This window comes from Myodes glareolus, chromosome 1 (assembly GCF_982192425.1).
Source record: "Myodes glareolus chromosome 1, mMyoGla1.1, whole genome shotgun sequence".
Taxonomy (NCBI): domain Eukaryota; kingdom Metazoa; phylum Chordata; class Mammalia; order Rodentia; family Cricetidae; genus Myodes; species Myodes glareolus.
In genome coordinates, this window is record NC_142026.1 from 86,409,418 (window position 1) to 86,428,050 (window position 18,633).

The window sequence follows — 18,633 nt, forward strand, 5'->3', positions numbered from 1 at the left end:
CAAAACCCTTTTCAGATGTGTAAGGCAGTTTTATGTGTAAAATAAGAACTCTAACCACGGTTTTTGTTTCTGTAGGTGGGTAGCCTATGAAAACCCTGACTTTACAGGCGAGCAGTATGTCCTGGATAAAGGCTTGTACACCAGTTTTGAGGACTGGGGAGGCAAAAATTGTAAGATCTCTTCCGTTCAACCCATATGTTTGGTAAGGAATTCATTCTTATGGGAATTAATTCAGTCTGGCTTCCTCTTATATGTGTTTGGGTTGGTGTAATGATTGCCACAGAGGTATTTATTCTGGGATAATTTTTAACAGTAATTACTAAAATAGAAAAAAAAGTTTTAAATATGGCTCCTTTAGTAATCTTTTTTTCTTCCCTCTTCTTTTAAATGTTTAGGATTCTTTCAATGGTCCAAGGAAAAGAAATCAGGTAACTTAAAAAAAATTCTACAGTTAGGTCATCCATTTTCCATTGGAAAAAAAAATGAGTATAAATGCCAGATATATGGGATATTTTGTTAATTTTACCCATTTTTAAGTCTGAAAGCATTAACAGTAATGCATAATCAATGGTACTGACCCATGTCTAAATATTTCTCATGTAATACTGTTATTATAAAATGCTAGATTTAATTTCATTACAGAGAGTCAGCTTCATGAATGCACATAAGTAAATATTCCAGGTAATAGCACATGGTTCTCTTGGCACGTTGTAAAATGAATTCACATTTGCTGTGTCTGCATTAGTAAACATTTTATATGGTCTCCCCCAAGCCTACTCTTTGCTGACTGTCAGGTCAGTTTCACTGTCATATTTTTTAATGCAGATGATCCGGCAGCTGTAATTACAGAAGCACAAACACCACTAGAGCCTCTCTTATTGGCAGAGTGATTCTAAAAAGTCAGCAAGCATCATCCTTGGAGAAGGAGGGAAACAAGACTATATGCTTCCAAATCTAGTCTATTGTTAACGTTGGAGCTTTTGGCCACAATAAAGCATTAATGTGCCTTCAGCAAAGCTAATAACAACAGGGTGCTCTCTAGAAAGTTGCCTCTGTTGTTCCACCGGCCTTTGATGCCTCTAAATTAAACATTCACGAATGGTATAGTCAACCTGTTTCTAATTGATCACTGGTAATCAAGTTGAAAATGAAAGGATTTATAAAATTCATACCAGTGTACTATAAAAAGAGTTAGCAGGTCAGATATGAGTCATCATTTTAAAAACTGAGCTAAGGGGCTGGAGAGATGACTCAGAGGTTAAGAGCACTGGCTGATTTTCCAGAGATTTGATGTCCAGCACCCACATGGCAGCTCCCAATCATCTAACTACAGTCCCAGGGGACCTCACACCCTCTTCTGGCCTCTATAGGAACCAGACACACATGTAGTACACACACACATATATTCAGGCAAAATACCCATACACATAAAATAAATAAAAATTTCAAACAAAAACAAACCTAAACATGTTTAGAAAAATAACTTTGTGTTTTCCTTTCTTTTTTTAAAGATTCACTTGTTTTCAGAACCACAGTTCCAAGGCCAAAGTCAAAGTTTTGAAGAGACAACAAATCAAATTGATGATTCATTTCTGACTAAGTCTTGTAGAGTTCTGGGAGGCAGGTAAGCCAACAGCAAAGGATGGAGGCACATCATTGGGGTAGAGAGGTCACGTGGTTGCAAGTCTTTCCTGACTCTTGTAGGTAGTTGACGCCATAAAACTACCATACCATTTGGGAAGTTTGCAGCTTCTGGGTTCATAGGTCAGAGGATGTTGCGTGCCAATCTGGGCTGGGGAAACAGATGACCTCAGGGTGCAGGAGGACTCAGTGCAGTTCTATGTTTTATACCTGCTCCAGCAACTGGGCAGGGGGGCAGGATCTGACAAGCTTTGAGGTACTCCCCAGGGCAGATTCCTTTCACAGGAAGATAAGAGTAGGGTCGGCGGCATTCTGGGCAGGCTGGTGAAGGACAACACCCTGCCGGAGAGGGCTTATGCTAGCAGAAGTGAAGCCAGCAAGGACTAGGGGAGGGGAGGATCTGATGCCCTGTGGGCAAGAACAGAACTTGATGGGGTCATAAGAAACACAGATGGGACTTGGGGGGGGGGGCATGGGTGGAGGCAGTATACTCATGCTGTCTGTGCTGAAAGCCATCATTTTATAAAAGCTTCGTGTTAATGGAGAAACTGAGGAAGCCCTTGGAGCCATTTACAAAGAGGCCGGGGGAATTAAGCTTAATAACAGTGGCGTCGGAGTCTTTAACATCACTGTGCGTGCGATCCAGTGCCGCAGTGAGAGAGCTCTGACTTTGTGTCAGATACAGACCAGCTGAGGGGGAGGCGTCCCAGTTGCTTGGCCCATACACCCACCCCACGCCAATCCTCTTCTGTCCTGCTTTGTTTCCTACTGCCAGACGTGTGCATTCTTTATTGTTCATCATCTGCCTCTACTTCCTGGACTAACTTCAAGAGAGCAGGGACTGTTTTGCTTCTGCTAGGTCTTGAGCAAGAGGCCAGTACCCAATGCAGTCGATCCTCACTGAGCATCTGTTAGACTCAAATATAAAAGCATCTGCATCTTTAGGGGAACATGGCAAAACACTGTGGTGTGTGGGCTCCTGGCCCAGGGCGCAGGCACTCGGAGCAAGAAAAGCGTATATGGAAGGAAGTTGTCAGTAAATTAGAGCTGGACCCATTTCAGGACTTTAATCCCAGCTGCTTTGGAGACTGAGGCAGGAGGATCACAGGTTCAGGGGCCTGCCTGGGTTACAGAGTGAGTTCAAAGCATTCAGGAAACTCGGTGAGATCCTGTACAAAAAAAAAAAAGGCTGGGGTGCAGATCAGTGAACAGCAGCTCCCCAGCATGTATGGGATCTGAATTCAAGCACCAGGAGAGAAAAAAAGGTAAAACTGAGGACTGCCTAGCCCTGAAGAAGGGTCTCTAGACGGGAAGGGAAGGGAACTCCTGTGCTTGTAGTGACACTGGCTGGGAGCCCAGAGGAAACTTGGGAGGTAGGAAAGCAAAAATATAAAACAAACAAACAAAAATAATAAAGCCGCCTTCAGTCTTATCCAGAAAATTAACCAACTTCAGCACATTAAATTGCCACAAGATGAAATTTAGCAAATATATCCAGGTTTTTTTTTTTTTAAGAAAAATCATTTAGCTAGAAGCTTTATGCTTATTTTATAGAAGGCACCTTTAAAAATCAGATTTATTTTCTTTCATTCATTCATTCATTCATTCATTCATTTATTGCGAGACAGGGTCTCACTATGTAGCTCTGACTGTCTTGGAACTCATTCATTCATTGCAAGACAGGGTCTCACTATGTAGCTTTGACCGTCCTAGAACTCACTATGTACACCAGGTTGAACTCAAATTTACGGAGATCCTATCTGCCTCTGCCTCCTCAGTGCTGGGATTAAAGGGGTACACCACCAGGCCCAGCATAAAAATCAGATTCCTTAAATGGGGTTACACAAATTTCACACTGTGCGTTTGTTCCTGTTCTAGCTGGGTGGCTTATGATGGAGAGAATTTCTCCGGCAATCAGTATGTGCTGGAAGAAGGCCATTATCCTTGTCTCTCAGCAATGGGATGCCAGCCTGGGGCGACCTTGAAGTCTCTTCGCTTCATAGATGTGGTGAGTGTGACCACAGTGGCACAGAAGTGCACTGTTGATATCGCTGTGGTTAAAGCCAGGAAGCCAGCAGCCAGAACTGACGCAGATGGAAGCTGCACCAGGCCGGAGCTTTCTAACCTGCAGATTGCGTTCTTTTAAACAAAACCTATGTCATTTTATTTATATGCATGCTTGTGTGTGTGTGTGCGCGTATGCGTGTGCGTGTGTGTGCAGGTACCCCCAGAGGCTGGAAGAAGGCTTGGAGCTAAAGTTACAGGACTGGGGTCCACCCAAAATGGGTCATGGGAACTGAATTTGGGTCCTCTGGAATAGCACATGCTCTTAACTGTTGAACCGTCTCTTTACCCCCAGCTTCTGTGCTTTTTATGTCTGTTAAAACCAGATCTCCTATTTGCTTTTTCTCTGAATTCTTTCTCAGGACTTACATTTATTCACACCCACGACAGCCATCTGGTAGGTTTAGGCCCCTCTCCCATCTTTTCCCCCACTTTCTTTCTTTTCCCTAACTCCTATTTCTATTCCTCTCCCTTTTCAGCCACACTTTGTGCCTTATAGACACAGCTTGAATATTCTTGTAAAGTGTGTGTTTCTTAAAAGTGTGCATGTGTAGCTTTTAATTTTATATAATCATCATTATGCTATAGTTCTCACTCTTCCAGACATAACTCAGGCATTCCTGTTACCATTTTTGAAGAGCTGTCAATTTTGTTGCTTGCACATCTAGCTTATTGACTGTAACTGTCTCCTATCCTGCCACCACTACTTCTGAATCCCTAGAAACATGTGCAGAACAGGGTCCCCTGGCTATCCAAAGTGGGAGTCTGCTGTGTGGGACACGGTCCTCGGGCTATCCAGAGTGGGAATCTGCTCTGTGGGACATGGTCCCCTGGCTATCCAGGGTGAGAGTCTGCTATGTGGGACAGGGTCCCCTGGCTCTCCAGGGTGGGAGTCTGCTGAATGGGACATGGTCCCCTGGCTATCCAGGGTGAGAGTCTGCTATGTGGGACAGGGTCCCCTGGCTCTCCAGGGTGGGAGTCTGCTGAATGGGACAGGGTCCCCTGGCTATCCAGGGTGAGAGTCTGCTATGTGGGACAGGGTCCCCTGGCTCTCCAGGGTGGGAGTCTGCTATGTGGGACAGGGTCCCCTGGCTATCCAGGGTGGGACTCTGCTGTGTGGGGCAGGGTTCCCTGCCTATCCAGGGTGAGAGTGCTGAATTCCAAGTGCAGCCCAGGTCTTTACTTTGTCTGTCAAAGCTGTCCAGCCAGTGCCCTGGCAGATCAACAGTTTCTCCCTCCCACTGTCCATGACTGTCAGCTTGGTGGGATGGGTTTACATCATCTCACCGTTAGTGGCTTGGTCTCCTACACTTGTCATTTGGGGTTTCTGTTGGCCATCTCTCTGTGCGGATTCCTATTTTTTTGTTATTAATTTGCAGAAATCCCCTGTGGCTTAGTTTATTGTCACTGTGTTATGTGTTATATGTATGAATTTTTTGCCTGCATGTGTATCTGTGTGCCCTGTACCAGAGCCTGCAAAGGTCAGAAGACGACACTGGACCCTCGAAAACTGGAGTTACAGTGGTTGTGAGCTACCTTGTGGGTGCTGGGAATTGAACCTAGGTCCTCTGCAAGAGCAGCAAATGTTCTGAATCACTGAGCCCTCTCTCCAGATCAGCTCAGGTTATCACCTGTGTCCAAAAGTTGACAGTGTCCCCTGGACAGTATTTATCTCCTGAGCTAATCAAAGCCTCAAAGTCAGAAGATGATGTCCTTATACTTCGTGTGTCTGTCGCTTTGGAAATTTTTATTCATGCTTGGTGGCTAGTCTCATAAAATGCTTTAAGCATTCCTAGTTGATGAACTTAGTCTTAAATGTAGGAAGAATGTATGTGTTGACTTTATAGCACCTCTGCCTGCTTGCCTATTTAACTAATAAGATGCTGTTGAAACAGAAAAACAGTAGCAACATCTCTATGAAACACAGAGTAATGTGGAAACTCATCAGCTTACGGTAGGGGATAAAGGCCGGGATGTGGCTCAGTTGATAGGGAGTCTGCCTGGATGCCTGAAGCCCTGGGTTTGATCCTCAGCACCATGTACACCAAGCACAGCGAGGTACACCTGGGTTCTCAGCACTTAGGAGGTAGAAGAATCAGAAGTTCAGGTTCATACTTGGCCACAGAGTGAATTTGGGGCCAGCCAGAACTACATTGGGCCCTGTTCCAAAACAAACAAGCAAACAAACAAACAAAAGCAAAGCACCTACACACACAAAACAACCCAGGTCATGAAATAAGGCTTTAAAAAATAGTTACTATGCCTAGACTTCTAAAAGCTGCCTTAAAGTGTATATTTGAAGTCTTCCAGTGCCAGCTCGTCTTGGCACATATATTTAGATCATTTTGCCACTTAGATGATATCCTTTTAAGTTACATTACTGGAATGAAGTTACACATTTTGTGTGTCTGAGTTAGGGGGTTGTATTTGTATGTATTCAGTTTCTGGAAACTGAACATGAACCCTCATGCATGCTAGGTAAGTACTATATGACCGAGCCATGTTCTTTGTCCTGTGCATTTCAGCTGTAATGCAACACTTAAGATTGTTTAAATTATTTCTGACAATAAATTTGAGTGCTTAGAATGTTTCCAGCATGCCATCTCTGCAAATATAGTGAACATGCAAAGTAGTAATCCTGTGATTTTTGCCTGGCTCCCTCCTGTGCGTCTTCTATACCCGAATTCCTAGATCATGGACTCCATGTCATGTTAACTGCTCTTAACTGATGGCATACACTCTGTCCTTCATGTTAGGGCATATCCACATAAATGAAGGAGTAATGTATCTCACCCTTGCCACACAACTTGAAGCAGGTTGGGAAATAACTGTGCTCCTTGTGTGCTGTTTTTGATGTGTCGTTCATGCCCTTGGGGATGTGATCATTAGAGCCCAAGGACGGAGGAGCTTGGGGATGTGATCATTAGAGCCCAAGGACGGAGGAGCTTGGGGATGTGATCATTAGAGCCCAAGGACCGAGGAGCTGTAACTTGAAGTCTTCCTTGTCTGAAACTCAGTTGGGTGCTGCTGTTCTCTCTAAAATGTCTGTGCCTTCCATCTGTGTTCCTTGTTCCCCTCCTGATCATAAGTCCTACAAGAAGGTTTGGGATATGAGTTTACAGCATCCTTGTTACCATATCACCTGGCCACGACCACAGCCTTCTGGCCATCACCATAAACATCTATGGCTTTCTACCCAGAAAACTCTAGGTTGAAAGTAACTTTCATTAACGGGTTGGTGTTCCGTGCATATAGCCATTTCTCTAGGCATGGGCTATCCCATGCCCCTGCTTTACTGTGGTCTATTTCAACCTGCCTGTAGATGCAACAGAAAAACTTCCACCCTCCCATCCTTCCTCTCTAACTTTGCAGCCTAGAAGCATCAGATTGGCTGCGTTTATGAGTAGGTACAGCCTGGCAGGGTCCTGTGCCTTGTCCTTGAGAGTAGACGATATCTCATCACCTTCAGGCTCTCTACAAACACTTGGCACTACTCATAGATGAACAAATTTCCCCCCAAACAGGAATTTTCTGAACCGACAATTATTCTTTTTGAAAGAGAAAACTTCAAAGGAAAGAAGATTGAACTGAATGCTGAAACAGTCAACCTCCGATCCATGGGATTCAACACTCAGATCCGCTCTGTTCAAGTCATCGGTGGCATGTGAGTGACTTACCCACTTGTTGAGCTGCTGAAGCAGGCGACTTGACTCTTCTTGTTTTTACAAATGCGCTCTTCCTATGAAGCACATTAAGAAATACATAAACAGATACATGTGTTCCCATGAACACCTCATTCTGTATACATCTCCATTTCCTCATAATGGAAACGGAAAAGGATATCATCATTAAGTGAATGATGTGAATATATGTGCCAAGAAGGGACACTGGGAAACTTCCAGTACACATTACAGTATTTTAAACAAACTGACAGGGGGTCCTTGACTTCCAGTGTGGGTTAACACTGCACACTTCATGCTATCCTTTTCCTGGTGGGTAAAGCCTGTGCAAAGCATCATTCATTCATGTATCCAGATTTTTTCCCCTAAGGTTAGGTTTCCTACTCAAAATGTGCAAGGGAAGCTTTACAACACAGCACTCAGCAAATTTATGGAGTTTTCTTTTTATAGCAAGTAAGAGAGCGCGAGCTTTTCTTACTGTTCCACACTCTTTAATTTTAGAGCTTTCCCTTGATTGCAGATGTTGTATAAATTACTACGTCAGCTGTGGACAGGTGCCAAGATAGTGAACAAAAGGCACTCTATACGTGGGCCTGATGGCCTGAATTTGGTCCCTCGAGTGGAGAACTGACTGTACAAAGTGGTCTTCAGACCTCCACATACATGTTGTTGCATGTCCCCAACCCATCGCACACATACACACACAATAAAAAGTTACAATACCATCTTTTCTTTTTTTACACTTTTGTCATGGTTTTTTTGTGGAGTCTTGACTGACCTGAAACTTGCTATGTAGATCAGGCTAGCCTCAAACTCACAAGAGATCCACCTGCTTCTGTCTCCCATATGCTGGGTTTAAAAGCATACATCACCATACCCAGTACCCATCAATTTTTTTAAAACTTGGCAAAATTTTGGTTTTAACCTCTGGGTAATTCTGAAACTGAATTGGGCATAAATAAATATATATTACTGCAGTACCTTTCCTATGAAACATTTTCCTTTTAATGAAGTGACAGGTAAGGCATGCCGAGATGCACAGATATTGAAGGGACAGCAGCAGATGCAATCAGATGGGTTGTACCGTATCCACTAAAATAATTAAGGGATTATTAGGGATGTAATGTTTAATGTTTTTACAGTAAGATTTAATGACTGTTTTGTAGGACAGATGAAATGTTAACATTTTCGAGTTTGGGGGTTTAAAGTAGAGATCATCTTTCTCGGATGGTCAGCAGGGCAGGAGGAAGCTCCTGGGATGCTCAGTCTGTAGCCTCTCACGTGTGCAATCCAGCAGGTGGTGGAAGGAACTTAGCTTAACATTTTTGGTGTTTGGGGAAGGGTACCCTTATTTTAAAAGAATGTTTTGTAATCACGGCAGTGGTGGTACATACCTTTAATCCCAGCACTCAGGAGGCAGAGTTAGACCGAACTTTGTGAGTTTGAGGCCAGCCTGGTCTACAGAGTAAGTTCTAGGACAGCTAGGGCTGTTATATAAAGAAACCCTGTCTCCAAAAAGAAAAACAAAAGTTTTGTAATTGTTTAAAAATTTATCTTAAATTAGCATCAAAATAACGGGCTCCATCATGGCTTTATTCTACTTTATTTTGCAGGCCCTCCTTTGTGAAGAATTTATTTTTTATCTAATCATTACACTTACACATATACACATGATAACTTTTTAAATGTTAATTATTTCAATAAGGATCCATAACCTGAGTCTGTTTATGAACAACTTTCAGGAAGGACTGGAGAGTCCCACCGAGAAAGCATCACGATTTCATTGCTTTATTGGAGGAAAGAAAACTTACCTATTTCTTTCTCAGAATGGATCTTACATTTCTGTTTCTCTAAAAATTGACTAGTTATCAAGAAATGGCTTTGAATGTTCTAGAACACAGGCTTATTTTCCTTTCAATGTGTGTTTAAAGTTCAGCCCAGAATGGATACGTGTTTTTAGCTGGGCATGATGGAGTACGCCTTTAATCCCAGCACTTGGGAGGCTGAGGCAGTTGGATCTGTGTTGAGTTCCAGGACAGCCAGGGTTACACAAAGAAACCCTGTCTCAAAAACAGAAAAGAGAAGGGAGGGAGGGAGGGAGGGAGGGAGGGAGGAAGTAAAGAAAAGGAAGGAAGGAAGGAAGGAAGGAAGGAAGGAAGGAAGGAAAGAAAGAAAGAGAAAGAGAAAGAAAGAAGAAAGAGGAAGGAGAGAAGAAAGGAAGAAAAGAAAATGAACTAGTGGTGTTCTGAAAGCAAATGTAGCTGTCAGGCCCACCGTCCAATGGAAGTGGTCACCGCTATGGTTTACTCTCTTTTCAGATGGGTTACTTATGAATATGGCAACTACAGAGGCCGACAGTTCCTACTGTCTCCCGCAGAAGTGCCAAATTGGTATGAGTTCAGTGGCTGTCGTCAAATAGGTTCTCTCCGGCCCTTTGTTCAGGTATGTGAATTTCCCCTCCATGCTTTGAATAGACTCCTCTTGAAAAATGCTTTTATAAATATTGCTCAACCTTTTTAGTTTTGATTGGAAGCTTGGCATAGGCTCCTCTTCCTTCGGTATTTGGACATCGGGTTCGTGGCACTATGAGGCATGGCTATTTCAGAAATGCCGCCAAGCCCTATAACACATATGCATGTGTTGACTCTGGTTGTCCACAGGCACACTCCACAGCCTGGTCATTCTGAAATGTCCTCAATCTCTTAGCATTGAGAACAGTACTAAGACCCTTAGCATGTGACCCATGGGTGTAGTCTCCCTCCTTGACCCATGTGCTTCATTTTGGACTCTTCCAAACGTCACTCGGTCTCAGTTCTTCAGACAGCACAACTCTATGTGACTGTCACTGGGTTTTGTCTTCTAGAAACGAATATACTTCAGACTTCGAAACAAAGCAACGGGTCTGTTTATGTCAACCAATGGGAACTTAGAGGATCTGAAGCTTCTTAGGATCCAGGTCATGGAAGATGTTGGTGCTGATGATCAGATCTGGGTCTACCAGGAAGGATGCATCAAATGCAGAGTGAGCATTTAGGATTGCACAAGAAACATGCATCAAACACAGAGTAAGCATCCAGGGTTGCACAAGAAGATGCATCAAATGCAGAGTGAGCATTCAGGGTTGCATAAAAAGATGCATCAAATGTAGGGTGAGCATTCAGGGTTGTATAACAAACATGCATCAAATGCAGGGTAAACATTCAGGGTTACACATGAAAGATGCATCAAATGCAGGATGAGCATCCAGAACTGCACAGACAATTTCCAGAGAGTTTTCGGAAATAAATCAGAAGGTTTTCCCTCATGAAAATGCTTCCCAGCTGTGACAGAATCAGAAGCAGGGTTAGGAACTTAAAATTGGAAGGGAATCTAGCACTAATTCAGCAAGGGAACGACGGCATTTGTTTGCTCAGAGCCTTAAGCTAGAGCGCCCACAGCATCAGAAACCACTCTAGGGCTGGTTCTGTTTGGAGAACTCAGAGTCGGGTGAGGGTGGGAGACATGTGCAGTACAGCACAGTCCACTTCCTAATAGTCACATGCTGGAAATGGAAAAGACCGCGTGCTCTCGTCATGCTGGCCGCAGCAGACGTGTAAAAGCAATGGCCGGATCCCATGAGACAAGCTCATGCACTGTTGCGGGCATCTCCTTTAGTCCTTAACTTTATGGGCTTGTCTCTTTGCTCCTGATACTTCAAAAACTTGCTGCCCGTGAGTCAGCAGGGACATGCCCATTTATTATGTCTGTTGTGCCTGAGGGAGAATCGTGCTTTTGCAAGAGAGACACTGCTTAGGCACACGGAAGAAAGCAGCATCGAGAAGCAGGGCTAACTGAAGGACTGGAGCTGAAACAAAGGCGACTCTGCCTTTCGATGTGCAACAGTGGGGGCCCAGCCATTCTAACATTTCAGTGACATTATTCAATACCTCATCTCAGGATGTCAAGGATAAAAAGTGAAATATCACAGATGATCACAGTGCTTTCAACAGTGTGTGTGTGTGTGTGTGTGTGTGTGCCGTACCCAAGGCTTCACATATGCAAGCCAAGTACTCTCCCACTGAGCCATGCGCCCTACCCAGAACAGCCCAGTTTGAACAGGCTTTCATGGTAGCACGGTGTTAGCAGTGAGCCATGCTGCTTTTTACTTCATGAGGCACTTTTAAAATTCTTGCATTTAAGCACTGTCTTCAGAGTTTGCATTTTCCTCCTTTTCCTACCTGCATAGCAGGCTAATTTAGAAAATTTTAGGTGTTTCTCATGAATGAAAGACAAGGGGCCAGTGAGTGTAACTTCAGGTTTTAAGGGTGGGGCGGGGGCATTGTGTGGCTGTTTTAGTGCAGCGCCAGAGAGGAGGAGGCATGAGCCGGAAACTCAGGCCACAGGTGAGCGGCAGATGCGGCCTCATAGCATGCTCAGTGCCGACACAGAACCGTCACGGTGGGCAGTTTACTGTACTGAGGTTCTCTTTAGTGTTAACCACTTGGTCCTCGCAAGGCTTCTCTGAATGGTCACAGCAAGTCTTACAAGTCTTAGAGAGCGTGAGAATTGAGAACTCACCGCCACCGTGTCATCTGAAATAGAGGGCCTCTTGCCTGGCCTCAGCTACTCCAGCTCAAAGCGAGGGTGGCTCATCTGGAGTGAAGCCAGCCAGGGACTGTGACAGCGTCAGACATCCGTTTGTGAGACTGGAGCGTGTGCTGAGACAGGCTGTTGTTTCCCAAGCAGATAGCGGAAGACTGCTGCCTGACGATCGTCGGCAGCCTCGTCACGTCTGGCTCCAAGCTGGGGCTGGCCCTTGATCAGAATGTCGACAGTCAGTTCTGGTGCATGAAGTCCGATGGCAGGATCTACAGCAAGATGAAGCCAAATCTAGTCTTGGATGTGAAAGGTAAGCACTGTGCATTTCCCTGTGGTAACGCTCCATTCTCTGGTTAAGGAAAAGCCTGTTGTAACATGTTGGCTGTGCTACTAATACACTGCTGGCTCCAGGGACTGGTTTGTTGTTGTTGTGAGAATTGAACCAAGGGTCTGACATATGCTGAGCCTGTGCTTACTGAGCTATAGCCCCAGCCCTGTTTTTACTGCGGTGCTAAGCTGAGGCTTTATCCTGTCAGTGTAGTTGATGGATCTCATGTACATAAAGGTAGCTTTCATTGAAAAAGACCTGAGTTCTAGAAGGAATTGTAGTGTATTAAGGTTCTCTGGAGTAACAGAACTTATAGAACGAATCTTTCTATAGAGAGAGAAAGGTATTTGTTAGAATGGCTTACAGACTGGTCAGCCAATCCAACAGAAGGTCCAGGACTCCAGTAGTTGTTCAGTCCACAAGGCTGGAGGTCTCAGCTGTGTACACTGGGATCCCAAAGAAGTAGACTCTAATGCCAGTGAAGGGATGAACTTGCTAGCCAGGGCAAGAGCAAGCAGGCAAAGGAGGAGGCTTCCTCTTCCATGTCCTTATAGAGCAGTGGTTCTCAACCTTCCTGATGCTGCGACTCTTTAATACAGCTCCTCAAGTGTGGTGAGCCCCAACCTTAAAATTATTTTGTTCCTACCTCATAACTGTAATTTTGCTACTGTTACGAATTGTGATGTAAATATCTGTTTTCCAACGGTCTTAGAAGAGAGCCGCTGTTATACAGGCTTCCAGCAGGTCTAGCCCAGTGTTGTGGATCTTCCCACCTGTGGACTAAAGGTGTGTCATCCAGTCTCAAAGATATGGATTCGAAGTGGCTCTTGCCACTTCAAATGACTTGATTAAACAAAAATCCCGCAGGTGTGCCCAGCCATTTTTGGGTTTTAGTTAATTCCAGATACAGCCAAGTTGACAACCAAAATAACCATCCCATACAGCCCGGAGGATTTCAATATAAGTTAATGAAATTTCAGTGAAGCTAGTCTCAAGTGAACTCATGGTGCTTGGGGAAAAAAAGCTGGGTCCGTGGTCTTCCGGGGCTAGGAGCGTGTAAAAACAGTCTACTGGCTTCGTCTGTAGAGTTACTGAGAATCACAGTACCATTGACGGGACTTAAAACAGTGAACCAAACTAACCTAAATGATATATGGGACCTCAGCGAGTGTGCACTGTTGCCATTTTCGAGTCGATTAAGGCAAGCTTAATCACACCTGGGATGCTTTAGAATTTATTTGTTTATTATAGTTACTGTATTTTTAGCTTTGAGACAAGAGGTCACTCTCTAGCCCAGGCTGCCCTTATCTCTGGCAGCCCACCAACCTTAGCCTCCTAAACTTGAGAATTCCAGGTGTTTACTCTGCCACAGCCTTCAATGCCCTCAGTGACTAATGCACTCTCTTTTCCCTATCAGGAAAGGTTGTAGCGGTGAACTGGCAAGCGTGTGGCCACACTATACTACCCATGCTTCTAAATCGCTGCCAGAATTTGACTCAGTTTTGACTTTAGTCAAAGGTCTGGGCCAAAGCTGCCATTAAAAATGAGTAAGTCAGGGCAAAGAAACAGTGATAACACCAGGGGCATTGGTAACTGCCCAGAAAGCAGGTGCTTTGCAGCCCTGGTGGTTCAGGTAGGTAGGGGTGGCAGCCCACTCACCAGTCAGAACAGACACAAAGAACACAAGGAGCCTAATGGCGCTCAGAGAGGCAAGCAAACAGACTGAAGGAGGGCAGAAGCAGAGAGCATCAAATCTTAAGCACCGTGACTACCGATAGCGTAGAAACCAAAAACTGCACGTAAAATGCAGTGGAACCCTTGGGTATGAGAAATGACCAGCTCTAGAGACCAGGCCTCCCACACTGCATCTGTACACAGACAAAATGTGCACATCCGTCTCCTGGATGACTCCAAGTTTGAACCTTTTGAGAACTTCTGACCCAGGGTGGCCTTTATTTACTTTTATAGGGCCTTTCATGCTGCCTGCTCAAGATAAGTTTCAAAACCACCAGCGAGGCTGGGATTGTAGCTTGGTAATAGAATGCTTGATTCAATTCCTAATCGCACCTCCCCATTGGAAAGATGGGGTATTTGGGTAAATGTTACGGGAAGAGGAGGGGAATCACCATGTTGTGTTTCTTACTGATGGGATTAGCTTTCTAGGTCCAGGGCTGAGGTCACTGTAGTCCTTAGGGCACTGATTTTAGTCTTCACTGCATGTCAGGCTCTGTGTTAGACACTGGGTATCACAGTGAGGAAAATGGCTGGCTCTACTTTCCATGGGACCCCTCTCTAGAGTTTTACTCTAACGTTCACAGATGTCAGTCCCACCCTCTGGAGTGCAGGTACTGGCCTGTAGGTTTGTGAGCTCTCAGTGTCTACTGCAGCAATGCAATAGTTGCTTTCCTGCGCCCATGAACTTAGCTTTCTCAGAATGTGGGAGCATGGTGCCACCTTCTGGACAGGAGAGCAGGCTGCACAGCCAGCACGTTGGCAAGAGAGGTGCAGACACAGCTCGCCACACTTCTGTACTTGTAGGCGCCTGCCTGTGGTTTTCATTTGTTACCTACTAAAACTACAGGACTTACTAGATGAGTCTTTCTTCTTGCCTTGTGTTTGGGGAGCGAGTTGTTTTAGTATGATTCCAGACCGGGTGTCCTGTGACAGCAGTGGAAGCTGACTCACGCTCAGTTTAAAGACATCCAAAGCCTGGTAGGATTGTACACTGAACAGGCAAATCAAACTACTATGGAAAGCACAGAAACTAAAAGTGAACCAAAACAAAAGAGATAACCCCAGGTAATATCTTTGCTTTGTCCTTTGCTGGCCTTAAATCTGTAATCTTTCTGCCTTAGTCACGTGTGGGGTTACAAGCCACCCAACTGCATCTTTCTACTATAAGCAACATTTAAGGGAATACCAGTGATTTATTTTAATTAGGATGTAAAATTTCTCTCCAATTACTCCTCAGTTCTGTGCACCAAGAACTCAAATATACCTGTGACAATAGCAATCTTCTCAGACAGATGGGCAGGTGTGGGTGTTACCTCAGAATACACAGGTGACATAGGTGTCAGGACTGCCACCAGGAGGGGTGACCTGGCTTGCATCACTTGCACACCAGAGACCTGGCCTTCAGGGAAGCGCCGTCTTCCTAGCTGTCTCTAAACATGTGGCAAAGAGAAGGGTTTTGCTTTTACAGCCATTTAACTATTCACCCATCTTCTGCATCATTCAAATAGAAATATGTTTTCTAAAAGAAAAAAAAACCTAGCATGTTTTAAATTCTTCTCAAAGTCAAAAGGATTAGTCACATTATTTCACAAGAACTTTGTAGGTTTGGTGATTCTAAAGGCACTGGGGTAAACACGGAAAGGATGCTAAGGCAACAGAATCCTGAAGATGAAAACAGACATTGTCTTTAATACTCTCTGAACTGTTGGATCAGTTGGGGTTTTTTTAATCCCGTTTTTAGATTTATTAGTATGTATGACTGTTTTACTCATATGTATGCCTGTGCACCTTTTGAGTGCCTGGTGCCCTCCGAGGTCAGAAGAGGGCACTGGACTCCCTGGAACAGGTGTTGTGGATGATTTTTGAGCTACCCCAATGGTGCTGGGAATCGAACCCAGGTCCTCTGCAAGAACAAGAAGTGCTCTTAACTGCTGAACCATCTCTTCAACCAACAGCTATCTTGATGGCGAGTGCAGGGTTTGCTGGGGGCTGAATGGGAGGCTCAGAAGTCTTCCCGTTCCCTGTGCTCTGCAGGACTTCTAACTACTGAGCACTATGGGTGCTGAGTGACAGGAAGCCCAATCCTTAAAGAATGAAGAGATGAGCTCCTTCCCCAGTACTCTTTCTGACCCTTTTCATGTTCTAAATGTTTCAAAGGAGAGGAGAACCTTGTTTCTTTGCTTTGAGGATGAAACATGATTTTGGGACCAGCTGCACCCTGCACCCAAATGCAGATTTTCATTTCCACGAGGTCCTTGGTGGAGAGGCTTCTACTGAAGCAGATAAGGCAGCTCAGACAGCCCTTTCTGTTTTAATGATATTTCTGCTGAAAGAGGGTACTGCTGCTTCTAACACTAAAGAACTTCCTGTTTTCACTAAGCACCCTTGGAAAGGCCCCTCAAGCATCCTGGTGAGAGAAGTATAGGGTTCTTACAGCGGTACTCCACGTTATTTCACACACCCAACTTCCGAGCAGTGAGGGTCTTCTGTGTCCTGTGCATGCATCCGGGTGTCATTCAAACCTGTAACCTAGTTGCAGCTATTTTCATTATGCGAGCAGAACTCATTGCCTGTCTGCCTCCCCTGCAGTGTTTCTCTGCACTGGCATCATGTGTGCCTGCCTGCTCACGAGGATCTCACATCCATGGTCTCCCCAAGCCCATCTCTACGGCATCTTTGCTTTTCCTTTCTCTAGATTTTTCCCTCATGTCCCCATTTCAGATGTGATAACAGTAGAATGGCCTATTAGAGCTGGGTAGAACAGGGAGAGCCAGAGGCAAGATGAGCTGTGTGAAGATGCTGGCCCCCCAGACGGACTTTACCCACACACCCCAGCAAGCTGACCTCGTCCCCTGGGTACCAGAACTTCCCTACAGCACTTCTGTTCCGGGTTCTCTCTCATTCTTCCCATGGCTGGCATACTTCCTCCCTTCTCCCCGGCACAGTTCTTACTTTTGTCTCTCATTCAGGAGGTGCGCAGTACGACCAAAACCACATCATCCTCAACACAGTGAACACAGAGAAGTTAACACAAGTGTGGGAAGCCATGGTCCTGTGACCCTGAACCAAATGCAGGAGTGTTTCCAGGAGATCTTCTGGCCACCGTATTGAAGAAAAATAAAATTAGAGAGCTGATGGAGGAGCCAAGTGGAAAGTGGACCGAAGGCTACGACAGGGAAATTATCTTTTCAAAGTCGTTTGAATTTGAAGTCAATAGTTTGCTGTTCTTGTTTCTTGCCTTGGGTTTTCTCAGTAACTACTTAAACAGGTTTTGGGTGTAGATGTTCTAAGGATCAAGACCACGTTATAACTTATTTCTAAAGACAAGACCTCTGTCAGAAGACTTATCATTGGAGGCTGCTTTGCCAGACTTCTGATCCACTGCCTTAACATTTACTGCTGGATGGCAGAGTGGGAAACTCCTATATACTCAGACATGTTCCAAGGAGTTTAGCAAGTATAAACAAAACACTATTTTCAGTTAATATTCAAAATGAATAAATTTGCAAATGTTCATGTTGATGTCAGCTCATGAGCAGAACCTGGGTTATTTTAGTTCTCTTGTGGGCGGTCCTCCATTATTGCCTTCCTTACAGCTGCTATGGGGACAGTATTATGGCCTAATTTATTAACCCTGACTTTGTCACCTACCTAGAATGTGGGAGCCATATTCTATAATCTTGGCTAAACTTTGAGCTTTCAGCCTGGTGGTGCCAGGGCCACCAGCAGGACTGCTACGGATCTAAAGACAACGGGACCTCCCTTCTGGAAGCAGATGTGGTAGCGGCAGGCAAGGGTTACTTTTCTAGCAAGTGAGGGAGGGACCCCGAGGGCTCTGTGCAGTGTTAGCGCAGAGACCCAGACCTCTGCAGGCAGTTCGGGAACACCTGCCCTGATGGACCGGCCCAGACTCTGCTGCTCAAACAGCACATTGTCCTTTTGAGCAAAACTGCCAGACATTTTCTTAGACACATCTTCCTCATTTTGTTCTTATCACAGTATTGGTGCTCTTGTCAGGGGCTGAACAAGTCCACTTCTGCTTCACCTGCTTGAGCCTGTTTGGAGCCAACAGCAGGCAAGTGTGCTCCTCCGAATAGTTTCTCTGCAGCTTAAACAACATGTGCACAAAAAATAGCATTTAGCGTGTCTGTCTTCTTACATGTACATCTCTGGCTATAGGCCTTTTGTGTTTGTCGCTAGGGTATGGTGGGGTAACATATCCTATCAAAAGCCTGTTTGATTTTATCTCTTGAATAAACTTATTCCTGGCTAGCCATGTGGTAAAATCCTGGAATCAATTTAGTGGTCCTCCAACACAGCTGAGAGTTGTGGGTTAACTGCAGGCACTTCTTAGCCACCTTTGGGAGTGCTCACCGGTGCACTCAGGGATTTAATGCACTGCCACCTGGGAGCTCTCTGGGACAAGAACTGAGAACTCCCAGACAGACAAAAGTCGAGTGGCACTGGCATTTCCAATGCCGTTGATAAGAATGGCTTGTAAGGCTGCTGTGTTTGCATGGCTCGACCATACGTACCATCAGCCAATTAGGAAGAAGAATATAATACCCACACCTTCCCAGTTACAAGGGATCTGATGCCCCTGTCTGG

The 18,633-nt window shown here is 44.9% G+C and overlaps 1 protein-coding gene across 2 annotated transcripts in view; it reads left to right on the top strand.

Annotated features, from left to right (window-relative positions):
- The window catches only part of Crybg1 (crystallin beta-gamma domain containing 1), a 200,035-nt gene extending 181,738 nt beyond the window's left edge, over positions 1–18,297 (top strand). For both annotated transcript variants that reach the window (XM_085691001.2, XM_048425019.3), the window contains 9 exons: positions 76–202; positions 396–428; positions 1,512–1,624; positions 3,520–3,649; positions 7,230–7,369; positions 9,704–9,827; positions 10,249–10,407; positions 12,111–12,273; positions 16,995–18,297. In XM_085691001.2, coding sequence (XP_085547127.2) covers positions 76–202; positions 396–428; positions 1,512–1,624; positions 3,520–3,649; positions 7,230–7,369; positions 9,704–9,827; positions 10,249–10,407; positions 12,111–12,273; positions 16,995–17,083 — 1,078 coding nt within the window. In that variant the 3' untranslated portion in view covers positions 17,084–18,297. The remainder of the gene's footprint in view (positions 1–75; positions 203–395; positions 429–1,511; positions 1,625–3,519; positions 3,650–7,229; positions 7,370–9,703; positions 9,828–10,248; positions 10,408–12,110; positions 12,274–16,994) is intronic.
- The last annotated feature ends 336 nt before the right edge of the window (positions 18,298–18,633 follow it).